The sequence below is a fragment of the Salvelinus sp. IW2-2015 genome, linkage group LG14, assembly GCF_002910315.2.
Source record: "Salvelinus sp. IW2-2015 linkage group LG14, ASM291031v2, whole genome shotgun sequence".
NCBI classification, from domain to species: domain Eukaryota; kingdom Metazoa; phylum Chordata; class Actinopteri; order Salmoniformes; family Salmonidae; genus Salvelinus; species Salvelinus sp. IW2-2015.
The window spans coordinates 24373581-24401020 of record NC_036854.1 but is presented as its reverse complement, the minus strand read 5'-3'; the positions used below and the strand labels follow the sequence as shown (position 1 = coordinate 24401020).

At 45.1% G+C, this 27440-nt stretch overlaps 1 protein-coding gene across 1 annotated transcript in view; it reads left to right on the top strand.

The window, feature by feature from the left end:
* Nucleotides 1-27434, top strand: part of LOC111972975 (solute carrier family 12 member 7) — a 53627-nt gene extending 26193 nt beyond the window's left edge. The window contains 13 exon segments of the mRNA XM_070446593.1: nt 10128-10222; nt 10662-10799; nt 16066-16212; nt 21832-21886; nt 22097-22227; nt 22403-22644; nt 22861-23072; nt 24166-24379; nt 25639-25707; nt 25997-25998; nt 26247-26304; nt 26922-27096; nt 27181-27434. Coding sequence (XP_070302694.1) covers nt 10128-10222; nt 10662-10799; nt 16066-16212; nt 21832-21886; nt 22097-22227; nt 22403-22644; nt 22861-23072; nt 24166-24379; nt 25639-25707; nt 25997-25998; nt 26247-26304; nt 26922-27096; nt 27181-27303 — 1661 coding nt within the window. The 3' untranslated portion in view covers nt 27304-27434.
* Nucleotides 27435-27440: the final 6 nt, after the last annotated feature.

Here is a 27440-nt window from a genome sequence, read left to right as displayed (position 1 = left end):
TCAGAATAATTCTGTAAATCAGCCATTTCTGTTTTTTATTTTGAATACATTTTTTAAAATTCTAAAAACCTGTTTTCGCTTTGTCATTATGGAGAATTGTGTGCAGATTTATGCTAACAAAAATGTAGTTTAACTCATTTTAGAATAAGGCTGTAACGTAGCAAAATATGGAAAAGGGGAAGTGGTCTGACTACTTTCTGAATGCACTGTATGTACAGTACCAGTCAAAAAATTGGACACCTACTCATTCCAGGGTTTTTCTTTATTTTACTATTTTCTACATTGTAGAATAATAGTGAAGACATCAAAACTATGAAATAACACATGGAATTTTGTAGTAACAAAAAAATATTATATTTGAGGTTCTTCAACGTAGCCACGCTTTGCACACCGTTGGCATTCTCACAACCAGCTTCGTGAGGTAGTCACCTGGAATGCTTTTCAATTAAAAGGTGTGCCTTGTTAAAAGTTAATTTGTGTAATTTCTTTCCTTAATGCTTTTGAGCCAATCAGTTGTGTTGTGACCAGGTAGGGTTGGTATACAGAAGATAGCCCTATTTGGTAAAGTCCATATTGTGACAAGAACACCTCAAATAAGCAAATAGAAACAACAGGCCATCCTTACTTTAAGACATGAAGGTCAGTCAATCTGGAAAATGTCATCAATTTTGAAAGTTTCTTCAAGTGCAGTCGCAAAAACCATCAAGCACTATGATGGAACTGTCTCTCATGAGGACCGCCACAGGAAAGGAATACCCAGAGTTACCTCTGCTGCAGAGGATAAGTGCATTAGAGTTTACCAGCCTCAGAAATTGCAGCCCAAATACATGCTTCAGAGTTCAAGTAGCAGACACATCTCAACATCAACTGTTCARAGGAGACTGWRTGAATCAGGCCTTCATGGTYGAATTKYTGCAAAGAAAYCACWACTAAAGGACACCAATAAKAAGAAGATACTTGCTTGGGCATAGAAACACGAGCAATGGACATTTAGACCGGTGGAAATCTGTCCTTTGGTCTGACTCCAATTTTTTWTTTTTTTTTGGTTCCAACCGCCGTGTCTTTTTTGAGGCGCAGAGTATGTGAACGGATTATCTCTGCATGTGTGGTTCGCACCGTGAAGCATGGAGGATGAGTTGTGATGGTGTGGGGGTGCTTTGCTGGTGACACTGTGATTTATTTACAATTCAAGGCACACTTAACCAGCACGGCTACCACAGTATTCTGCAGCGATATGCCATCTCATCTGGTTTGGGCTTAGTGGGACTATCATTTGTTTTTCAACAGGACAATGACCCAACACACCTCCAGGCTGTGTAAGGGCTATTTGACCAAGAAGGAGAGTGATGGAGTGCTGCATCAGACGACCTGGCCTCCACAATCACCAGACCTCAACCTAATTGAGATGTTTTGGGATGAGTTGGACCGCAGAGTGAAGGGAAAGCAGCCAACAAGGGGTCAGCATATGTGGGAACTCCTTCAAGACTGTTGGAAAAGCATTCCAGGTGAAGTTGGTTGAGAGAATCCCAAGAGTGGGTCCCTAGTTTTGATGTCTTCACTATTATTCTACAATGTAGAACATGGTAAAAATAAACACCCTGGAATGAGTAGGTGTGTCCACACTTATGACTGGTAGTTACCTCGTACCCCTGCATACACTGATATGTGTATGTGTCCAAGTTATCGTTACTCATTGTGTATTTATTCTATGTGTTATTTGTAATTTTTATATTATTTCTCATTATTTTTCTCTCTGTATTGTTGGGAAAGGCCCGTAAGTTAGCATTTCACTGTTTACACCTGTTGTTTACAAAGCATGTGACAAATAACAAATGATTTTAATTAAATTAAACTATCAATTCACCTTTGACTTTAAAGCACTGTTGCCTTACTGGGGAATATGTTCCATTGTTGCTGCCTAATGATTTGGGTGAAGTTGTGTTGGTTAATTTTGTCGACAGTGGTTTGCTGTAGCCTGATACTAATGGTTATCCCATGGTTTTTGAGGGGCTGTTTAGAATGGAAGTTTAGGTAAGGGAGCATTGGTTGTACGCCTGCGTCCACAGCATCAGTAAGATGTCTGCTTCACTAATGAGAGTTTTGACTGGGATAGGCCTAACTGTTGGGTCTTTCTCAGTCACACACACACACACACACACACACACACACACACACACAGAGAGCTCTATGTCAGAATCTCACATTACTATAAGGAAGATACTCAACCATTTAACCGCCTACGGCTTGGTTAGCTTGTTTAGTACATGGCGATTCTCTGTGGTTGTTTTGACCTTTATACTATGACGTAGAGAAGCATCAATGAAACTATACAGTCGGAGACCAAGAGACCACACTGAAAATGGCACCTCGTGGTTCCCGTATCTTCTATCAGAGCTGACCTCGGTCAGTGTGAACGTTTGTTGCGCACAGATTTAGGGAAGAATAACAAGAATTTGGGTATTCTTCTTGAGCAGCCGGGCCGAGGCAAAACAAGATAGGGTTTAGCGACACGCAACGTCGCCGCAGAGAATAACAACTGTCAGCCCAATCAGCAGCAGACTCTTTCCCGACTCGCACCCCTTCAGAACGGTGTGTGTTTTTGTCTCTCTCGTGCTCTCTCTGGCCTTCTCACCCACCCACCCTCTCTCTCTCTCCGGCTAGTTATCTAATGTGAAGAGGTCCATTGTCTGGCCTGGAGTAGCTGCCTACCTTGAAAAGGGATGAAAAGGTACCTATGACGGCAGCAATGACGCGCCCACATGTCTGTAAACTAGGTCACCATCTTGGCCGTGGTAGGCTAGCCAATATGAAACTGGACCATGTCTCCAGAGACTTTTCTCGTAGTGCTCCTTCGACGTCCCTCTCCCCTCTCCCTTCCTCCTTCACACATGTACACACACACTCAGGCATGTTGCAATGCAYACTCTCACATTCGTTCACTGACAAATACACGCGCATACACACCCACACACTTTTAATTTATTGTCAAGGCTAGACACACTAACCTCCTTCCCCTTTTCACTCTCTCCAACATTGACCCCGTCCCTCCTATACTTCTGATAAGATGCTTACTATCAGACCCATAGAGAATACCATGCTAACGAATGTTCAATCTCATTGTCATCTGAGTGATGCTCCTGTGGTCTTTTCAGCTCCCTGCACAACAACATGTCTCTGGTTGGCACATGGATCCATCCTGTGAGTGACAGAGATCAGTGTGAATTTCTTTGGCAAGGTGAGGAGGTGTTGATGCTCATTTGGTGGACTTTGGATCTCTTCACCTGCTGTGTTGTCGGCTGTGTTGTCGGATGATAGGGCATGATCCAGGGATTCTGCAGCTTCATTGGCATAGATCGCAGCTACAGTACATTTATGGCTCTGGGAAACCTGAGAATTGGATTGTTGACCTAAAACTTTGAAGGTGTTCTTTTAATATGGATTGACTTGAAAAAGACATATGTAATTGTCTCTCAGCAATAGGTCAATGCAATTTTGTACTTTCACTTTCCATAAGTTGTAGGATTACCTGCTCTTGGTGACATAAATAGTTGCTATGGTCTCCAGATGAAAAGGATTCCAGACCAATGAATTTTGTTGGATCGTCCTTACACTGTGTTCCACTTACACACATGGTCATGCTGCAATGACTTAAGCACCACACTAAGACTAGACCCAGCACACAGGAATTAAACCTTGGTTCAAAGGGGATTTGATGACGTTGGGATTTAGCATCATTAAAGCCAACGATTACCTGTAGCGTGTACTGTGTGTCAGACCGAGAGTGCGACGTGGAGTTGCTGCCCCTTGCCTCGCCACATATTTACTCACATTCCCTATATTTATGTTATCCCTTCCCCCCCCACACACATTATCAATTCATTCACCGTAAGCTCTCTTCTCTTTGCTCTGCGTATAACACAAGGACGTTCTGAATCTCTCTGCGATTACCACAGGGCTTAGGCTGCAAGCCTTTTATTCCCAGCAGCAGGATCAAGCAGCAAAAGTCACACAGATGAAAGTACACAGCAGTCAAAGGTCACACTCCACCAGGTCCATTTGAATGAATTTGGCTGACTCATATAATCACTTCAATGGGTGTGGAAAGGACACGCTCTGGCTACCGGGTGTGTTGAAACAGGAGACGTTCTGGCTACCGGGTGTATTGAGACAGGAGACGTTCTGGCTACCGGGTGTATTGAAATAGGAGACGTTCTGGCTACCGGGTGTGTTGAAACAGGAGACGTTCTGGCTACCGGGGTGTGTTGAAAACAAGGAACGTTCTGGCTACCGGTGTGTTGAACAGGAGACGTTCTGGCTACGGGTGTGTTGAAACAGGAGAACGTTCTGGCTACCGGTGTGTTTGAAACAGGAGACGTTCTGGCTACCGGGTGGTGTTGAAACAGGAGACGTTCTGGCTACCGGGTGTTTGAGAGGAGCGTTCTGGCTACCGGGTGTATTGAAATAGGAGACGTTCTGGCTACCGGGTGTGTTGAAAGGAGACGTTCTGGCTACCGGGTGTGTTGAAACAGGAGACGTTCTGGCTACCGGGTGTGTTGAAACAGGAGACGTTCTGGCTACCGGGTGTGTTTGAAACAGGAGACGTTCTGGCTACCGGGTGTGTTGAAACAGGAGACGTTCTGGCTACCGGGTGTGTTGAAACAGGAGACGTTCTGGCTACCGGGTGTGTTGAAACAGGAGACGTTCTGGCTACCGGGTGTGTTGAAACAGGAGACGTTCTGGCTACCGGGGTTGTTGAAACAGGAGACGTTCTGGCTACCGGGTGTGTTGAAACAGGAGACGTTCTGGCTACCGGGTTGTGTGAGACAGGAGACGTTCTGGCTACCGGGTGTGTTGAAACAGGAGACGTTTTGGCTACCGGGTGTGTTGAGACAGGAGACGTTCTGGCTACCGGTGTGTTGAGACGGAGACGTTCTGGCTACCGGGTGTGTTGAAACAGGAGACGTTCTGGCTACCGGGTGTGTTGAGACAGGAGACTTTCTGGCTACCGGGTGTGTTGAAACAGGAGACGTTCTGGCTACCGGGTGTATTGAAATAGGAGACGTTCTGGCTACCGGGTGTATTGAAATAGGAGACGTTCTGGCTACCGGGTGTGTTGAAAAGGAGACGTTCTGGCTACCGGGTGTGGAAAGGACACGCTCTGGCTACCGGGTGTGTTGAAACAGGAGCACGTTCTGGCTACCGGGTGTATTGAAATAGGAGACGTTCTGGCTACGGGTGTGTTGAAACAGGAGACGTTCTGGCTACCGGGTGTGTTGAAACAGGAGACGTCTGGCTACCGGGTGTTGAGACAGGAGACGTTCTGGCTACCGGGTGTGTTGAAAAGGAGACGTTCTGGCTACCGGGTGTGTTGAAAAAGGAGACGTTCTGGCTACCGGGTTGTGGAACAGGACACGCTCTGGCTACCGGGTGTATTGAAATAGGAGACGTTCTGGCTACCGGGTGTGTTGAAACAGGAGACGTTCTGGCTACCGGTGTGTTTGAGACAGGAGACGTTCTGGCTACCGGGTGTGTATTGAAATAGGAGACGTTCTGGCTACCGGGTGTATTGAAATAGGAGACGTTCTGGCTACCGGGGTGTGTTGAAACAGGAGACGTTCTGGCTACGCGGTGTGTGGAAAAGGACAGCGTTCTGGCTACCGGGTGTGTTGACACAGGGACGTTCTGGCTACCGGGTGTGTTGAGACAGGAGACGTTCTGGCTACCGGGTGTGTTGAAACAGGAGACGTTCTGGCTACCGGGTGTGTTGAAACAGGAGACGTTCTGGCTACCGGGTGTGTGGAAACAGGAGACGTTCTCACATTGTGTCTCGGTAGTGCTATACGTAGACCCATGGTATCTTAACCCCATATGTTAGAGGCTGTCCGCTACTCCGCTTACTCAAAACATTTGTTTTGCAGAATGCCGGGGAAGTGCCGGCTCGGTTCACAGTTTGGTGCTAGAATGTTGTGGCCAGACACATGAATCCGCCACCTTGCTGTGTGCTGATATAGGAGCCCTCACAAGAGGAAAGGTTACACTATTAGTCTCTGAAAACTGCATTATCATTAGCTAAGGTAGCATTTTCAGGACTTCCTCATTTTTAGATTCAAGATATGGGATGATTTATGCCTGCATATTAAAGATATTTAATTTTTGCAAGGCGAACAATGTAGAGCATTGTTCTGCAAAAATATTAAGTGACCTAAAGCATCCTATTAACCCTTTCTGAGGAAACCTTATTTAGAATTAATCAATCAAATGTGCAGTGGCAAGAAAAAGTATGTGAACCGTTTTGAATTACCTGGACTTCTGCATAAATTAGTCATAGAATTTGATCTGATCTTCATCTAAGTCACAACAATAGACAAACACAGTCTGCTTAAACTAATAACACACAAACAATTAAGTTTTCATGTCTTTATTGAACACACCATGTAAATATTCACGGTGCCGGGTGGAAAAAGTATGTGAACTCTTGGATTTAATACTCAACCAAACATTTTCTGTAGTTGTGGATCAGACCTGTGCAACGGTCATGAAGAATTTTGGACCATTCCTCTTTACAAAACTGTTTCAGTTCATATTCTTGGGATGTCTGGTGTTAACCGCTCTCTTGAGGTCGTGCCACAGCATCTCAATTGTTTTGAGGTCAGGACTGACTGGGTCACTCCAGAAGATGTATTTTCTTCTGTTGAAGCAATTTTGTTGTTTTTTACTTCTGTGTTTTGGGTTGTTGTCCTATTGCATCACCTAACTTCTGTTGAGCTTCAATTGGCGGACAGGTAGCCTTACAATCTCCTGCAAAATTTCTTGATAAACTTGGGAATTCATTTTTCCGTCGATGATAGCAAGCTGTCCAGGCCCTGAGGCAGAAAAGCAGCTCCAAACCATGATGCTCCCTCCACCATACTTTACAGTTGGGATGAGGTTTTGATGTTGGTGTGCTGTGCCTTTTTTTCTCTCCACACATAGTGTTGTGTGTTCCTTCCTTCCAAACAACTCAACTTTAGTTTAATCTGTCCACAAAGTATTTTTCCAGTAGCGCTGTGGAACATCCAGATGCTTTTTTGCGAACTTCAGACGTGCAGCAATGTTTTTTTTTGCACAGCAGTGGCTTCTTCCGTGGTGTCCCATGAACATTCTTGTTTAGTGTTTTACGTATCGTAGACTCGTCATCAGAGATGTTGGCAACCGTGCTAACCTTTCACCATTTATAGCCAATTTGTCTTACTGATAAACTGACTAATGAATATCAAGACTTTTAGAGATACTTTTCCCTTTCCAGCTTTATGCAAGTCAGCAATTCTTAATCTTGGGTCTTCTGAGATCTCTTTTGCTCGAGGCATGATTCACATCAGGCAATGCTTCTTGTGAATAGAAAACTCAAATTTTGTGATTTATTTTATTTTATATAGGGCTGGGCAGCTCTAACCAACATCTCCAATCTCGTCTCAATGATTGTACTCCAGGGTAGCTGACTCCTGACTCCAATCATTAGCCATGGGGGTTCACATACTTTTTCCAACCTACACTGTGAATGTTTAAATGATGTATTCAATATAGACAAAATAAATACAATAATTTGTGTGTTATTAGTTTTAGCAGACTGTGTTTGCCTGCTGTTGTGATTTAGATGAAGATCACATCTAATTTTATGACCAATTTATGCTGAAATTCAGATAAGGGTTCACATACTTTTTTCTTTACACTGTATTTATTAAAGCCCTTTTTACATCAGCTGATATCACAAAGGCAGATGTAGAAGCACAGTGGCTAGGAAAAACTCTTTAGAAAGGCAAGAACCTAGGAAGAAACCTAGAGAGGAACCAGGCTCTGAGGGGTGGCCAGTCCTCTTCTGGCGGTGCCGGGTTGAGATTATAACAGTACATGGCCAAGATGTTCAAACGTTCATAGATGACCAGCATGGTCAAATAATAATAATCACAATAGTTGTCGAGGGTGCAACAGGTCAGTACCTCAGGAGTAAATGTCAGTTGGCATTTCATAGCCGAGCATTCAGAGTTAGAGACAGCAGGTGCGGGGGAGGGGGGGGAGAGCGAGTCGAAAACAGCAGGTCCGGGACAAGGTAGTATGTCCGGTGAACAGGTCAGGGTTCCATAGCTGCAGGCAGAACAGTTGAAACTGGAGAAGCAGCACGACCAGGTGGACTGGGGACAGCAAGGAGTCATCAGGCCAGGTAGTCCTGAGGCATGGTCCTAGGGCTCAGGTTCTCCGGGAGGAACAGGGAGGGAGGGAGGGAGGGACCATACTTAAATTGACACAGGACACCAGATAAGACAGGACAAATACTCCAGATATAACAGACTGACCCTAGCCCCCTGACACATAAACTATTGCAGCATAAATACTGGAGGCTTTATAGAATCATAAGCTTGAGTCATTTGCTACTGTTGCCTCTCGTTTTCTTTGATTGTTATAAAAAGTTGTCTTTAAGGCCGGTGTCGTGGCAATTTCCTGTATTACCAAATGAGGATAGTTACAAACCACACACCAGTCAGAGTTATACTTAAACTTCATCTTTAATAATATGAGCTTTACAATAGCCCTTTGACTCTCAGATCAATTCAGTATCTATAATGAATTATGAGAGTCCCTACAGTAGAATACAAAGATCTTTTATAGCCAAGATACACCCCTCTCAACTTACATAATGAACCACAGATCTTAGGAACAGTTCACAAAGAAAGACTTTTACTTGAGAGAGGAGTATCCCATAGCCAGATAGCATTTGCTATAAATTATCGTTCAGTTTGGTCTCTAAGACGAGGTTCTAATCTCGTTCCTGGTACTTCATAGTACAAAAACACCAACTCATCCAATGGCATAACTCAATTGTCAACTCTAGATACTCCCATCTCAAGTAAACCCCCTCTTGACCCCACTCCTGGACAAGCTCACTGAGTGGAGTGACTTGCGCACAGACATTGTGGAGCCAAGTAATTGGTTCCCCCTTAATCACGCCATCCCTTCACATGGTTTAACAGATACATTCACATATGAAGACAATGTTCCATCCTGTCCTCTTCCCTTTCTGATATTCTTCATAGCACCAGAGACATGTGAAAGACAAGCCTGACCTCTCCCCTCTCTGGGCCCCAAATGACTGAGCCCCAGCTAAGAAAAAAGTGCAACTGCCAACACTATAGTCCAAGTATCTCACATAAGCATATCATGTAAATAAAACATCTTATTTATCTATGTTACTCAACTAATTCTGATTCATCCGCCACACCGGGTTGGCGTTTTTAACACAGACCAAACCAACTCCATTCCCCTTGTTTTGTTTACTCTTCATTCTCTGTCTTGGTCTGTAGTTTTCTCTCTGATACAATCGGCTTGCCAGACTGACGCTAACACTAAAACACAGCAGGTTTGAAATGAGAGACTACAGTAGCTCAGTAGGAATAATCTCCACTTTCCAGCACCACTGCCATCTGTAGCCGTGGCAGTTATAGTATTTGATTTGACATTCTCTTTTTCTTCTGGGTTTTATTAAGCATTAGTCAAGGCTAGTCTATTTATAGCCTGCGACTTAATGTAATCAATGGAAATGACATACGAGAAGTTTTTGAGCCATATCAAACCGTGAGGGGGATGTGTGTTTTACTCCGTTGCAAGCTGTGATAGCTGGATCAATGAACTATTACCACTAGAGTATAGACATCCATCACTGTGATGGCCCTTCATGTCCCAGTATAGAACAACTCTGGGGATGACCAGAAACTCACTGAAGGGACAGTTGGAGTCGTTGAGTTGTCTTCTAAACAAACTGGTTTGGTTTTAGCTTTTGACATATTTTCTTCTGATTAAGGTTCACCTCTGGTTAACGGCCAGTTAATCTTTTTAATTACATTTTTATTTTTTATTTTACCTTTATTTAACTAGGCAAGTCAGTTAAGAACAAATTCTTATTTTCAATGACGGCCTAGGAACAGTGGGTTGTACAGGGGCAGAACAACAGATTTTTTTACCTTGCCAGCTCGGGGATTCGATCTTGCAACCTTTAATCTACTCTGTCATCCATTTACTTCCATCAGCCGAACAGTCACTTCAATAACTGCAATGGACGCTTGTTTTCTCAAAAACTGTCTCTTCTGCTTCCACAGGCGATGGCATGCCAAAGGAAAGCAGTCCGTTCATTAACAACACAGACCACGACAAAGGGAATCTATATGATGGGAAGAACATGGCCCTCTTCGAGGTAACTGTCAACATCTAATAACGTTATCTGTGGTGTATTTAATGACCTTTGACATAGGCGTTTGACTATAAGGCTGTTGATTAGGGATTCAATGATAAACGTGAAGACAGGGGCTTTCCCTCTTTTATACTTTTCAAAGGCATTGTCTAATGCCATTTGGCTGCCCTAACCTCTCTGTGTTAGTGATCCCTTATACCGAATGCTATGAATCATGGGAATTATGGACTGTGAAATCCATATCTACTTCTCTACTATAATTCACTTCAGCAAAACTATTCCAATCTACTTTGATTTGTGTACAATGTCTAAATTCCTCTTGATGGTTTCACCCACCACTCTGGTTATCAGGTTATTTCTCTGACGTGTAGAGAGCATGCCAAGATGTGTTATGATACTTATTGTGTTATGTTGTTTTTTTTGTGTGTTTTTTGTTTCACAGGAAGAGATGGACAGCAACCCCATGGTGTCCTCGCTGCTCAATAAGTTGGCCAACTACACCAACCTCACCCAGGGGGTCAAAGAGCACGAGGAGGCAGACGATGACGAGGGGCCAGCCAGGAGTAAGAAACCAGTCAAGGTGAGCCTGTTGTCTCCACAGTGTGTGGACAATAAAGTTTTTCAATTCCAGATACACTTTTAGTGACACAAGCCACTTCTAAGCACAACAGACTCCTACTGTCTGATATTGGTGATAATGACAAGGCAAATGTAATCCTCTCAACGTGTGGGAGTTCTCAAGTATGGAAGAAACGGCTTTGCTTAGACTGTAGGACATCTCATTGTTTTCAGGTTATAAAATGTCTTCACTTGGTTAGTGTATCCCATCATACATATTTACTGTTGATTAATGGTGCCTTTCTTTTTTTAAGTTCTGAATAAATAATTCCAGAACAGGGTCTTTGACCAGAGAAAACATTCAGTGTGTAGCACGAAGGACATGTAAACATGCTCACTTTGTTTGTCTGCATGAGCTACAGTGTGATTGATCATTGTTGGCTTTATAATTTTTATGCTTCAAACAAGCCACTACACGGTCCCCTAAAGCCACCACCACGCCCTCCCCTAAAGCCTCCCCCACACCCTCCCCTAAAGCCTCCACCACCACACCCTCCCCTAAAGCCTCCACCACCACACCTCCCCTTAAAGCCTCCACCAACCCACACCACCCACTAACAAGCCTCCACCACCACAAGGCCCCTCCCCTAAAGCCATCACACCACCCACACCACCCACGTAAAGCCTCCACCACCACACCCTCCCCTAAAGCCTTCCCCCACACCCTCCCCTAAAGCCTCCACCACCCACACCCGCCCTAAAGCCTCCACCAACACCCTCCCTAAAGCCTCCACCACCACACCTCCCCTAAAAGCCCATCCACCACCACACCCTCCCCTAAAGCTCCACCACCACACCCTCCCCTAAAAGCCTCCACCACCACACCCTCCCCTAAAGCCTCCACCACCACACCCTCCCCTAAAGCCTCCACCACCACACCCTCCCCTAAAGCCTCCACCACACACACCCTCCCCAAAGCCTCCACCCCACACCCTCCCCTTAAAGCCTCCACCACCACACCCTCCCCTAAAGCCTCCACCACACCACCCTCCCCTAAAGCCTCCACCACCACACCCTCCCTAAAGCCTCCACCACCACCCCCTCCCTAAAGCCTCCACCACCACAGCCCTCCCCTAAAGCCTCCACCACCACACCCTCCCCTAAAGCCTCCACCACCACCACCCTCTCCCTAAAGCCTCCACCACCACACGCCCTCCCCTAAAGCCTCCACACACCACGCCAGCCCTAAAGCTCCACCACCACCACCCTCCCCTAAAGCCTCCACCACCACCACCCCTCCCCTAAAGCCTCCACACCACCACGACCCTCCCCTAAAGCCTCCACCACCACCACCACCCCTCCCCTAAAGCCTCCACCACCACCACGCCTCCCCTAAAGCCTCCACCACCACCACGCCCTCCCCTAAAGTCCTCCAACACCACCACGCCCTCCCCTAAGCCTCCACACCACCACGCCCTCCCCTAAAGCCTCCACCACCACCACGCCCTCCCCTAAAGCCTCCACCACCACCACGCCCTCCCCTAAAGCCTCCACCACCACCACGCCCTCCCCTAAAGCCTCCACCACAGCAAGAAGTGAATGCAGGTCTGTGTCTGAAATGTATCTGTATTCGTACCCCACCAGAGTTCTACATGGGAGAGGGTGCCAGGTCTGGGTGTTGTGCAATATGCCAAGCAGAGTACCTCTTCTTGAGACAGTGTGATAGTTGAAGAGGCCTGTGTGGTCCTTGGGATGAAAGCATAATTGATAATCATTCAAGCAATCTTTTTTTCCTACTGGGCTGAATTTATTTGCTGTTCAGTTGCTTTATCTGATGCTGTTAATCAGGTGCTGTCCTTTTTTAAGAACAGAAGGCCTCATTCTCTTACATGTGTCTGACATACAACCCAGTCCTTTATACCTCTGTTCCTACAGTTCCAGCCTGGAGAAACCTTTTATTAAGATGTTGTTGTCCTACCCCAGTTTTGTTGCTTAAAATCCAAAGGAAATACCCACAGTCCAAACATTGTTCTCCAAGTGGTGCGTCAATTCCACTGTGACCACAAACCCTTTCCCATGCCAGTTGCCCCATCACATTTTCTGCACGGAGACCGGATGGGCAACTCCAATTGGTCTCAGAGTGCTAAGGATGGCTCAAAGGGGGAAAAGTTGACACCTCTTTCCTGTCCTTCCCTCTCAGACCACGATCAGTGGGACTTTCCTTTGGGTTTAGATTGACAGATGGTCAGAAAGGTAGCTACCACTTTGGACAAATAGGGGATGGTACTCTATTGGGTCAATTTTAACAATTGTGGTGCCCCCTTTTTTGAGCTGTTGTGAAACTTCCCTTTTGATGGAATGTACCTGTGAGGGTGATGCCTGTGATCAAATGTCTTGAAAGTTCCATCACGGTACAGGGTGGGCCTGTTTGCTGCACTGTACATTTGTTGGAATATCTGTGGTGGATTTAGGATGCCTTTCACTTCAGATTTAATTTTTAAAGTCCATTTTCCAGCACTCTGAAATGTTAGTTACTTTGTGGTTAAAGTACAAACTGTCAGCTTTAATTTGAGGGTATTTCCATCCATGTCAGGTGAACCATTTAAAAATTGCAGCACTTGTTGTACATAGTCCCCCCCATTTTAGGGGACCAAATGTATTGGGACAAATTCACTTATGTGTATTAAAGTAGTAAAAAGTTAAGTAGTTGGTCCCATATCCATATGACGCAATGACTAACTACGTCAAGCGTGTGTCTCTACAATTTTGTTGGATGCACTTGCTGTTTGTTTTGGTTGTGTTGCCGATTTATTTTTGTGTGTATATAATGTATTGAGTCACTTTTATTGTAAATAAGAATAGAACGTGTAAGAATAGAATGTGAGAAAGTTACAGATGCACAAATATCATACCCCCAAGACATGCTAACCTCTCACCATTACAATAACAGGGGAGGTTAGCATTTTATATCATACCCCCAAGACATGCTAACCTCTCACCATTACAATAACAGGGGAGGTTATCATTTTATATCATACCCCCAAGACATGCTAACCTCTCACCATTACAATAACTGGGGAGGTTAGCATTTTATATCATACCCCGAAGACATGCTAACCTCTCACCATTACAATAACAGGGGAGGTTAGCATTTTTGGGTGGGTATGATATTTGTGCGTCTGTAACTTTCTCACTCATCATTATTCATGATTCATTCAGGACTATCCGTAACCGTGGTAGCATCCACATTTAATGGACAAAACACACAATGCCCCAATACATACCCTTCTTTGCAGCACTTTACCATATCACCGGGCAGTACTAAAGATTATATAAAACTAGAGCCCGCAGGACTTGTTTTGTCGACTGTGGGCCTAAAAAGGCTGGGACATCTCTTTATCACAGTCAGACCTCTCCCCATCTTTCCAACAATTGAATCAATACCATGACGATTTACAGTCTAAGTTGACACCAAGAAGTTTAGTCTCCTCAACTTTCTCAACAGCCACATAATTCATTACCAGATTCAGCTGAGGTCAAGAATGATTCATACCAAATACAATGCTTTTTAGTTCTAGATATGTTCAGGACTAGTTTATTACTAGCCACTCATTCCAAAACTGACTGCAACTTTGTTTAGGGTTACAAAAATAGAATTAGCTGTGGTTACTGGCGTATAATGTTGAGAATTAGCAGCGTACATAGACACACACACAGGCTTTGTTTAAAGCTTGTGGTAGATCATTAGTTAAAAAATAGAGAGCCGTAAACGGCCAAGAGAGGGACCGACAGTATTGGGACAAAGAGAGAGAGCTGTCTTGCAGAATACCACACTTTATGCTTTACATTAAAGTAGCTTGCATTAAAGAAAACTCTGTTCTATTAGACAGTTCTGAATTCACGATATGGCAGAGGTTGAAAAGCCACGACACATACGTTTTGCCAAAAACACACTATGTCCAATAATATCAAAGGTTGCACTGAAAGCTAACAGTACAGCTCCCACTATCTTATTATTATACATTTCTTTCAGCCAATCATCAGTCATTTGTGTCATGGCATTACATGTTGAGTGCCCTCCTCTAAAAGCATGCTGAAAGCCTGTTGTTAATGGTTCATGAAAAGAAACCTGTGTTCAAGCTATAATGACTAATGAATCCCTTTTTTGTAAAAGCGTATCCTTGTGTTAAAAAATATCCTTGTGTATTTTGTTCTAATAGGCAGTGGGTGGGGTGTTGGCTAGCCCAGCATCCTGAGCAATGTGATTATTTAGGTGGTACACCATGGTGGTGGATGGGATTACCAACATACAGGGCATTCGGAAAGTATTCAGACCTCTTCACTTTTTCCACATTTTGTTTGTTATTTTATTCTAAAATGGATTAGGTTAAAAAAAATCCTCATCAAGCTACACACACTATTCCATAATAACAAAGCGCAAACAGGTTTTTTCAAATGTTCAAATTTATTACAAATAAAAGTATTTACTCTGTGACTCGAAATTGAGCTCAGGTTCATCCTTAAGATGTTTCTACAACTTGATTGGAGTCCAACTGTGGTAAATTCAATTGATTGGACATGATTTGGAAAGGCACACACCTGTCTATATAAGGTCCCACTGTTGACAGTGCATGTCAGAGCAAAAACCAAGCCGTGAGGTCGAAGGAGACAGGATTGTGGAAGGGAACTAAAACATTTCTGCAGCATTGAAGGTCCCCAAGAACACAGTGGCCTCCATTCTTAAATGGAAGAAGTTTGGAGACTAGTCAGGATCGAGGGAAAGATGAACGCATCAAAGTACAGAGTGATTGTTGATGAAAACCTTCCAACAGGACAATGACCCCAAGCACACAGCCAAGACAACGCAGGAGTGGCTTCAGGACAAGTCTCTGAATGTCCTTGAGTGGCCCAGCCAGAGCCTGGACTTGAACCCGATCAAACATCTCAAAATTGTGTAGATTGATGAAGGGGGGAAAAAACTATTTAATCAATTTTAGAATAAGGCTGTAACATAGCAAAATATGGGTCTGAATACTTTCCAAATGCACTGTATAATGTGTCATGACACATTAAATGTAATCTGTTATAATTTACAAATAAGAATTTGTTATTAACTGACTTGCCTAGATAAATAAAGGTAAAAATAAATAAATAAATAATTTCTGGTTGACCCTTGAAACACAATCACGTCCTCTGTTGGTTGAATGATTTGATATGGTGGAACTTACTACCTAATGACCCCCTGCCTTCTCTCCCTCTCACTCTCACTCTCCTCTTTCCCTCCACAGAGTCCCGCGTTGGGCACATTAATTGGGGTGTACCTGCCCTGCCTCCAAAACATCCTGGGGGTCATCTTGTTCCTGCGTCTCACCTGGATCGTGGGAACCGCCGGCATCATGGAATCCCTTGCCATTGTGGTCATGACCTGCTCCTGTGTAAGGAATATCATATAACATGATTATTGCTATTTGTGTCCCACCACCTGGATTGGTTCCTATGTAGCGTCATTTGAAATGGTGTTTTTAACATTGGATAAAAGTAGAGACTCCGAGCTAGAAAATGGTATATCATACACTTCAGTTGAGGAACAATGGGAAATAAATTCTGCTTTAAAAGTTGATTAACTTCTAACCCCACTTTGGTACACATACTGCGGAGATCTTCTTTGTCTACAACCATTCAGCATCGTTCACACCCTCTTAAGCCTTAACCCCACTCATCTCTTTAAGGATTCACAGTGTAGACTAAACGTGGTGAAGGTAGTAGCAAAATGTAGTAGTAAAAATTCACTTCATCTATTCCTTAGCCTATATCTTGGGCGGCAGGTAGCCTAGTGGTTAGAGCGTTGGGCCAGTAGCCGAAAGGTTGCTAGATCGAATCCCCGAGCTGACAAGGTAAAATTCTGTCGTTCTGCCCCTGAACAAGGCAGTTAACCCACTGTTCCTAGGCCGTCATTGTAAATCAGAATGTGTACTTAACTGACTTACCTAGTTAAATAAATAAAAATATATCTGACTTTGGTGCAGGTCATGTTGTTCTTTACATTACCGTCTCTGGTATCAAATAAAATCAAAGTTTATTTGTCATAGGATACAGGTGTAATCGTTACAGTGAAATGGTTACTTGCATAGAGTCTTGTTTATAGCTAGCTAGTTAAACAATGAACCATAATCCCAACTCTAATGCGACGTTCAAAACACCAGGGATCTCGGAAATCTCTGACTTCCGAGCGTTCAACTCTGGGGGGAAAAAACGAGCTCCGACTGGGGACAAATCTATTTGAACGGTCATCCAATTTGGAATTTACACTCGGGAACTCGGTCCTCTTTCTAGAGCTCCAACTTTCTGACCTGAAGATCACTGACATCATGATTTGACCTCGTATTTTTCCAAGTTACCTTTTTGTTTTGAACGTGGCGATACTACCATGCATGACTCTGCAGGTGGCTAAAGTTAACCTACTAAGTTAATAGGCTAAACTAGCAATAGAAATGGTTTCTTCTTTCTGGGTTCTCTTTTTGGACTCTCCGCATTTGGCAATCATCTCTCTGCTGGGTTTCAGGGGCCAAGCTGAATTTCTTCAGCCTCCTTAGCTTGAAGAGGCGCTGTTGCGCCTTCACAATACTGTTTGTGTGGATGGATAATTTCAGATCGTCAGTGATGTGAACGCCGAGGAACTGTAAGCTTTTCACCTTCTCCACTGCGGTCCCGTCGACGTGGATGAGGGCGTGCTCCCTCTGCTGTTTCCTGAAGTCCACAATCAGCTCCTTCATTTTGTTGACGCTTAGGGTGAGGTTATTATCCTGGCACAACTCCACCAGGGCCCTCACCTCCTCCCTGTAGGCTGTGTCATCATTATTGGTAATCATGCCTGCTATTGTTGTGTCTTCAAACTTGATGATTGAGTTGGAGGCGTGCGTGGCCACGCAGTCATGAGTGAACAGGAGGGGGCTGAGCACGCACCCTTGTGGGGCCCCTGTGTTGAAGATCAGCGTAGTGGAGGTGTTGTTTCCTATCTTCACCGCCTGGGGGTGGCCCGTCAGGAAGTCCAGGACCCAGTTGCACAGGGCTGGGTTTAGACCCAGGGCCTCAAGCTTAATAATGAACTTGGAGGGTAATATGGTGTTGAAGACTGAGCTATAGTCAATGAACAGCATTCCTACATAGGTATTCCTCTTGTCCAGATGGGATAGGGCAGTGTGCAGTGCGATGGCGATTGCATCGTCTGTGGACCTATTGGGGCGGTATGCAAATTGAAGTGGGTCTAGGGTGTCAGGTAAGGTGGAGCTGATATGATCCTTAACAAGCCTCTCAAAGCACTTCATGATGACAGAAGTGAGTGCTATGGGGCGATAGTCATTTAGTTCAGTTTCCTTTCTTGGGTACAGGAACAATGGTGGACATCTTGAAGCAAGTGGGGACAGCAGACTGGGATAGGGAGAGATTGAATATGTCTGTAAACACTCCAGCCAGCTGGTCTGCGCATGCTCTGAGGATGCGCCTAGGGATGGCATCTGGGCCAGCAGGCTTGCGAGGGTTAACCCATCTTAAATGTTGCCACGGAGAACGAGAGGCCACAGTCCTTGGGTGCGAGCCACGTTGGTGGCACTGTGTTATCCTCAAAGCAAGCAAAGAAGGTGTTTAGCTTGTCCGGGAGCAAGATGTCGGTGTCGGCTGGTTTTCCTTTTGAAATCCTTGATTTCCTTTTGAAATCCTGCAACATACGTCTCGTGTCTGAGTCGTTGCATTGCAACTCCACATTGTCTCTAAACTGACGTTTTGCCTGTTTCATAGCCTTACTGAGAGCATAACTGCACTGTTTGTATTCGGCCATATTCCCAGTCACCTTGCTGTGGTTAAATGCGGTGGTTTACACTTTCAGTTTTGCGCATATGCTATCAACTATTTTTGGTTTGGGTAGGTTTTAATAGTCACAGTGGGAACACCATCCCCTATACACTTCCTGATGAACTCAGTCACCTTGTACGTGTATACGTCAATGTTATTCTCAGAGGCAATCAGGAATATATCCCAGTCCGTGTGATCAAAACAATCTTGAAGCATGGATTCCGATTGGTCAGACCAGTGTTGAATAGACCTTAGCATGGGTGCTTCCTGTTTGAGTTTCTGCCTAGGAAGGGAGGAGCAGAATGGAGTCGTGATCTGATTTGCAGAAGGGAAGGCGGGGGAGGGCCTTGTAGCCATCCCGGAAGGGAGAGTAACAATGGTCGAGAGTTTTTGATGCACGAGTACTACAGGCAATGTGTTGATAGAACTTCGGTAGCGTTTTCCTCAAATTTTCTTTGTTAAAATCCCCAGCTACAATAAATGCCGCCTCAGGATATTTGGTTTCCAGCTTGCACAAAGTCCAGTGTAGTTCCTTGAGGGCCGTCGTGGTATCGGCTTGAGGGGAATATACACGGCTGTGGCTATAACCTAAAATATTTATCTTGGGAGGTATTTAATTGTGAGTTATTCTAGGTTGGGTGAACAAAAGGACTTGAATTCCTGTACGTTGTAACAATCACACCATGTGTAGTTAATCATGAAACATACACCTTTCTTCTTCCCGGAGAGTTCTTTATTCAAATCAAATCAAGTTTATTTTATATAGCCCTTCGTACATCAGCTAATATCTCGAAGTGCTGTACAGAAACCCAGCCTAAAACCCCAAACAGCCAAGCAATGCAGTGAGAAGCACCGTGTGCGCTAGGAAAAACTCCCTAGAAAGGCCAAAACCTAGGAAGAACCTAGAGAGGAACAGGCTATGAGGGGTGGCCAGTCCTCTTCTGGCTGTGCCGTGTGAGATTATAACAAACATGGCCAAGATGGTTCAAATGTTCATAAATGACCAGCATGGTCAAATAATAATCACGGAGTAAATGTCAATGGCTTTTCATAGCCGATCATTAAGAGTATCTCTACCGCTCCTGCGGTCCTATTCCTCTCTGCGCGATGTACTGAAACCCAGCCAGCTGTATGGACGGGGACAGTATTTCCTGACCATGACGATTTTCAGAGTCAATCCATGCTCCAGAAAGTAGTCCATCACATCTTTTCCCCCCTGACGTTTGTCGATAGCACAACTTCAGGGCAGCAATGTTGAGAGCAGTAGCAAAACCTTTTCAGTTTCTTAATGATATCTTAAATAAAGAAGCTGTGGTAGGAAGGATTATCCACACATTATAGACAGAAGCGTGCCACATGGCAGACCAATCCGAACTCTCATCTCTCTGCATGCCCAGCTAATCCATTATCTTAGCCAATCAATGCTAGTGGGAAGGTTCCGTGGCAAACCAACTAGGCTCATAAATTAACAATTGTATTCGTATTTACAGATGGAATTACAAGTTTGTTATTAAGGCACATGAAAGTTCACATATTCCAGAAGCATTTCTGGGGGGGGGCGGGGGAAACAAACTAAAATAAAAATCTCTCCTGTGAAGTAGTGCCGTGCCTAGTTATAAAACAGGTCACATATTATCCAGAGCGACTTGCAGTCATGCATGCATACATTTTACATACGGGTGGTCTCGGGAATCGACCAATCCGTTGCAAGCACCATGAGCTACCAACTGATCTACAGCGGACACTACCCATCCAGAGTCTGAAGACCATGAGCGGTCAATGCCCCCCCTCACGCCACTGCACGCCGCCGTGGGCCTACACACAAGCTGCACGCCCGCCGGGCCTACACACACTGCACGGCCCGCCGTGGCCTACACACACTGCATACGCCCGCCTGGGCCTACACACCACTGCACGGCCCGCCCATGGGCCACACCACACTGCCACGCCCGCCGTGGGCCTACACACCCACTGCACGCCCGCCGTGGGGCTACAACACAACTCGCACGCCCGCCGTGGGCTCTACCACAACACTTGCACGCCCCGCGTGGGGCTACACACACGCACGCCCGCCGCTGGCGGCTAACACCAGCTGCACGCCCAGCGGGCACACACGGTCCGCGGGCCCTCATACGACACCACTGCACGTCCGCCGTGGCCCTCTACGACACCACTGCCACGTCCGCCGGGGCCCTCTACGACGCCCACCGTGGCCCTCTACGACGCCCACCGTGGCCCTCTACGACGCCCACCGTGGCCCTCTACGACGCCCACCGTGGCCCTCCATGACTACAGATGTCTGTCCCTTTGAACTCTATGGACCAAATGTTGACTGTGATACTAATTCAAAACCTCCCATTATGCAACATTTAAAAAATCGTATCAAAGTTTGATTTGTCGCGTACACAGATTAGCAGAGACATTTGAAATGCCTGTGTTTTTAGCTAGAAGGCCAGCAGCCTGAAATCGCCTCTTCGCTGTCGACGTTGAGACTGGTGTTTTGCGGGTACTATTTAATGAAGCTGCCAGTTGAGGACTCCTGGGCCAATACCCTCTGTCTTAACAGATGGGTAGTGTGTTCTTATAGCAGTGTGCCATGCAATGGGGATGATCTGTGTGGACAATTAAGTTCCCCTCTTTGTTACAAATCAGAAAATAGTGTCTCTGGATTATCCTTGAGGAGCTTCTTTTTGTATTTATTCCATGCAGTGATATTTTTGTGTATATAAGGGGTACTGTACTCTGATGACCTCTGCACAGGGGGAAGCCATGGAGGCCTTTGCATTTGGGTGGGGGAGGCTGTGATGCTCTGCTCCCGTTGGGCTGAACGGCTTTCACACCTATCACTTCACACCTCAGTGCAAATTGAAGTTGCAGCCGGGACATCTGTCCTATCCTAGCAAGCTTGGTAGCTTAGTAGCCTTAACTTAGCATCAAGTATTTATATATAACTCTATTTAACTTTTTGGCTTCAGACGGAACATTGCCCTATTTCAGGGAAAAGAGGCTCATATCAATTACCCAGCTGCCTGCGATTGTGTTCCTAAAGATCTATAAGCCACAGTTGAGTCGTTTAGCCACTAAATATGGGATAAGCTCCCCCCTGATTATTTTTCTTTTGGATTCCATGCATTTTAGATTCACAAGTATTGCCCCTGCTTAACGTAATCTAAAATGTTGGGATTTTTTCTCTCTCTTCTTCACAGACAATGCTGACAGCCATATCAATGAGTGCCATCGCTACGAATGGTGTAGTTCCAGGTAGGTTCACTGTGGATAATGGTACATTTCTACTAAATAGAATTGGGCTGACATTTCCTTCAAGAATTTTAACTGAGAATTAAGATGAAAATCGTTTAGCGATTTGGGTTCCAGCACCAGAGGGAACAATATGTACCACTACACCTCAGTGAGTATTCTCCACGGCTGTGGTTGTGACTGGCTCTGTCCCCCGTTGTTGTTGGTCTGTAGCTGGAGGCTCCTACTACATGATCTCAAGGTCGCTGGGGCCAGAGTTCGGCGGGGCCGTGGGGCTCTGCTTCTACCTGGGGACCACCTTCGCTGGCTCCATGTACATCCTCGGTACTATAGAGATTCTGTTAGTGAGTATCCTTTGCAAAGATACTGTTGTTTTTACTACTATCTCATCTGTAGACATTAATACATGAACGGATAACAACACCTGATGAGGCTGTTATCTGAACATTTCATAACGCTGTACCCTACTGAACTGTACGTCTCTGATGACCCCCCCGTCTCCCCCCCGTCTCCTCCCAGACCTACATTGTGCCTAGTGCGGCCATCTTCAAGGCAGAGAAGAAGGAGAATGAGCCAGAGGCACTGCTCAACAACATGCGGGTGTACGGCACCTGCTGCCTCATCCTCATGTCCCTGGTGGTGTTCGTAGGGGTCAAGTACGTCAACAAGCTGGCTCTGGTCTTCCTGGCCTGTGTCATCCTCTCCATTCTGGCTATCTACGCCGGAGTCATCAAGACCGCCTTCGACCCGCCAGACTTCCCGTGAGTCTAGTCTGAACTCACGGCCTTGTTGAAAAATACAACCAGAAACCACTAGAAGCGAACACCCTCACACACACACGCGCACACACACACACACAAATGACTCTTGGTCTTACCTCTGATCAGGAAGACCAGGGCCAGAACATCAAAAACATTTTTTGTTTGTTTGTGAGATTTATATTTAAAAAAATGTTTCGTTCTATATCCTCCTCCCAGTATTTGCCTTTTGGGGAACCGCACGTTGCAGAACCACAACTTTGACCAGTGTTTGAAGACGATGGAGGTGGACAACGTGACGGTCACCACCAAGCTGTGGTCCCTGTTCTGTGACTCTCCAGACCTCAATGCCACCTGCAACGAATACTTCACTCTCAACAACGTCACTGTGATCCAGGGAATCCCTGGCCTGACCAGCGGGGTCATCAGAGGTGAGAGACCCCCCCCCCACCCACCCACAATTTTTGTTGTGATTTAAATTATACATCAAACTTTAATTNCACCCACAATTTTTGTTGTGATTTAAATTATACATCAAACTTTAATTGTGGGGTGAATGTTCCCATGATGTAAAGTCTGCCCTCACTGCTAAAGCAATGCTCTTTCCCCTCAGTCCTGACACCCTATCTTAATGGAAACTAGGATTACAATCATTAGTTTTTATTTGTAGTAGAGCATAACGCTGTGTCAGTTCCTCTCAGACTACTTACTATATTACCCTTGAAGCTCTTATGAGAATTAGATTAGGAAGATTCCGTGTGGCTCAGTTGGTACAGCATGGCACTTACTACGCCAGGGTTGTGGGTTCGATTCCCACGGGGAACAAATATGAACAATGTATGCAGTCAATACTGGAAGTGGCCCTGGATAAGAGTGTGTGCTAAATGAGTAAAATGTCAAACGAAGATGTACAGGCAATGTGATCGTGACATCCAATAGAGAGTGATGTTTTTCCCTTGCTGGGAATACTGACACCAAGGATGAGCCCCTCTCTGTCTGCGTTTGGTTATCTGCTTTACACTATTGAGATGGACCCCTATAAAGAAGAATGCATCGGGTCCATCTCGATGGTGTTAAAAAGTAGTGGAGACCGGGGGAAGTTTTCGGTACCATGCTCCGTGTCTAGTTTATTTACTGATAGGATCTGTTTTTATTAAATCCTATGATGGAGGGGAACTGTCTTCAATTCAATCAGCATAGTATCATCGACATCCATCCTAGATTTTAGGCTGAGATGCAGGGATACCACGGCCGTCAGAACAATTGACATACTATTGTGTTATCATAACATATTCAAGACATTCCCGAACTCTGACGTTGATGTCCACTCTCCCATCATCACTTCCAAATTGCTCAAATTCCTTAAGTTATGGAATCAGGCGTGTGGAGGCAGGTGATTTGACGAGTCCCACATGTACTCTGTGTTCTTCCTTCAGAGGATAGTGACGAGTGATTGTCCTCCCTCCCTTCCTCTCTCTCTTTTCTCCCTTCTCCTCTCACTCCCTGTCTCNCCACCTTCCACAGACAACATCTGGGGGGACTACGGTCCTAACGGCATGTTGGTAGAGAATAAGCACCAGGTGTCGGCGCCGGCTGCAGACACCTCCCAGGATATATACATGCCCTACGTGGCCAATGACATCACCACCTTCTTCACCCTGCTGGTGGGCATCTACTTCCCCTCCGTCACAGGTATGTTCACGTGGACATCTACTTGTATAAACAGGAGGAAAGGGAAGTGCTGCTAAGGTACACAATAACATGTATGTGTTGGTGAGAGTCTCAGCTTACAATAATGGATCTTTGTAGATAAGAAACATTTGAATTTTTTTTGACATGTATTTATTTATGTCAATAAACGGTATCCACATATACTTCCATAAAAACATTTCAACTGGCACCTGGGGACCTTTAGACGAGTCTTGTGAGACCTGTGGGCGTCCTAGAGTAAAACAACATGTACGTGTTTGCGAGAGTCTCACCTTTCCACAGAGGGGTTATGTTAGTGTTTAGGCCAAACTGTTCAGACGCTACAGACAGAAGATGATCATCTGTACTTACTTAAGACGAGTCTCGAGACGCTTGTGAGGGTCGTAGAGCAATGTGGAGAACACCTTCGTGTTTGTGAGAGTCTTCTCTTTCCATAGAGGGTTCGTAATAGTTTTGCAGGCCAAACCGTTCGGACGCTACAGACGATTGTGTTTTCGGGAAGTGTTTTCGGGAAGTGCGATATCGGCGGATGCGATGGATTGAGACGCATCCCATGCAAAAATATCTCTACCTTTAAAAATATCTCTACCTTTAAAAATATCTCTACCTTTTAAAACTGACAGATTTTTATGGTCGCGGACATCGACTCTAGGGGGTAAAAAAACAACAAGGAAACAAAGACACATTCTCTTGTGTTTGAATAACATACATTAATAAGTATTAAGTAAGCATTAGTAAGCTATATGTTAATGGTGTACATACATACTTTTAATTAATGTGTATTCCAACCAATCAACCCACATTGTGTATTTATATAGCCATTTTTACATGAACAGTTGTTGTGTTGTTGATGTTTCACAGTTAACCGGGCCCTGACCCCCCCAAAAGAACACCCCTCCCACCCATAAAGATACAAGCAGCAAGACAGCAAACCTGGACTAGGGGTGGTAGCCTAGTCCTTACCAGGGCACCCAGAGGCGGAAGACCCCCCTCCCCCCCACACACACACACCTAAAGAACAAGCACAGGATCAGTAGCCCGGCCTGGACCCCCACCCCCCCCCCCACACCTAAAAAGAGCAAGATGCAGGACAGTAACCTGGGCCTAGACCCCCCCCCCCCCCCCCCCCACACCTTAATAACAAGCAGCAGGACAGCAACCTGGACTAGGGTGGTAGCCTATGGCCTACCAGTGGCACCACCAGCGCGAGATCATACTTTAATATGTAACAACTTTCCTATTTCCCCTCCTCACAGGAATCATGCTGGATCCAACAGGTCTGTTGAGTCTGAGGGACGCCCAGAAGTCCATCCCACCATAGAGAACCATCTATGCCTCGCCACCACCACTTCATATGTATCTTTAATAGCAGCAACAACAGTACCAACATACAAGTGTTCTAATAGGGCAAATACAAGCATTCCAGCGGATGGAACTTTCACTGGGGACATTGTCCCCCCCCCCCCCCCTCCACATTCTGAAATATAATTTTTGTCCCCTACAGTTTTATCATTGGAATGTGATACAAAACGAGACAACAGTGTGCTTTAGGACCTTTTGGACATCTCTGAGTGATCGGGTAGGCTGTTTTGGAGTGTTTATCCGACTGGGAAATACAAAAAATGTCCCACTTCTAAAACCAAAGTTGTGCCCCTGCGAAGCACCTACCAAATGATTATAATAGATGACAAGTCAATGTGTTGTTATTATATCAACTTTAAACTGTAAAGGTAGGTCGTGTTCACTTGGGCAAAACGTAGCAATGGTAATCGCAAATGACAATTCTTTATTGGACAAGTTCAGGTAGTCTTACTGGTGCTCAAATGAACGTGATCATGCTTTTGTTTTTCACCTCTTTCCATTCCGATGTTAATTTCCTTAATGGTGCCACCCAGACATTAGTTCTGTCATACTGTTTGGCGCCTGCATCGAGGGGGTGGTGCTCAGAGACAAGTAAGTGCTGTTTCACTTTTCACACTTGGTATGAAAGCATCTTGTTTATTTGTTAAAGAAAGCATTACAAATGTCTTGTTTATTTGTTGAAGAAAGCATTACAAATGTCTTGTTTATTTGTTGAAGAAAGCATTACAAATGTCTTGTTTATTTGTTGAAGAAAGCAATACAAATGTGTTGTTTTTATTAGGTTAATGAAAGCAATACAAATGTGTTGTTTTTATTAGGTTAATGAAAGCAGTGCCAATGTCTTGTTTTTATTAGGTTAATGAAAGCAGTGCCAATGTCTTGTTTTTATTAGGTTAATGAAAGCAGTGCCAATGTCTTGTTTATTTGTTTCGCCCCTGTATGGGCATTGAGAGAGAAATGATCATCTGGACTGAAAACATCTGTTTGCCTTCTTAAAGCTGTTTGTCCGAGCCACATAGTAGGCCCTTGTAACACACAGCATTATAAGGGGGAGAGTTCAAGTACATTTATACTGGGTACACAATGGTCAAAGCTAGTGTGTGTCTTACTGGCTAGGCTTTTCTCTGTTTCAGAAGTGTGGTTATGCATATCCCAGTGTGAGCGTAGTATCTGAGTACTTTTCTAGTGAATACATCTGTTTGTCCTAGGTTTGGGGACTCGGTCAAAGGGAACCTGGTGATTGGCATCCTGGCTTGGCCCTCCCCCTGGGTGATTGTGATTGGCTCGTTCTTCTCATGCTGTGGAGCAGGTCTACAGAGTCTCACTGGAGCCCCCCGGCTGCTGCAGGCCATCGCAAGAGACGGCATCGTGCCATTCCTACAGGTCAGAGTCACACATACTGTAGATACATAACCGCACACGCGTGCACACACACAAACAAACTCTCTGGCTGTCCCTGTCTCCCAGGTGTTTGGTCATGGCAAGGCTAATGGAGAGCCCACCTGGGCCCTGCTGTTGACTGGTGGGATCTGTGAGATCGGTATCCTCATCGCTTCTCTGGACGCTGTCGCCCCCATCCTCTCTATGTGAGTACCCCTCTCTACTATCCTCTCTATGTGAGTACCCCTCTCTACCATTCTCTCCATATCAGTACCCCTCTCTACCATCCTCTCCATTTTAGTACCCCCCTCTACAATCCTCTCCATGTCAGTACCCTCCTCTACCAT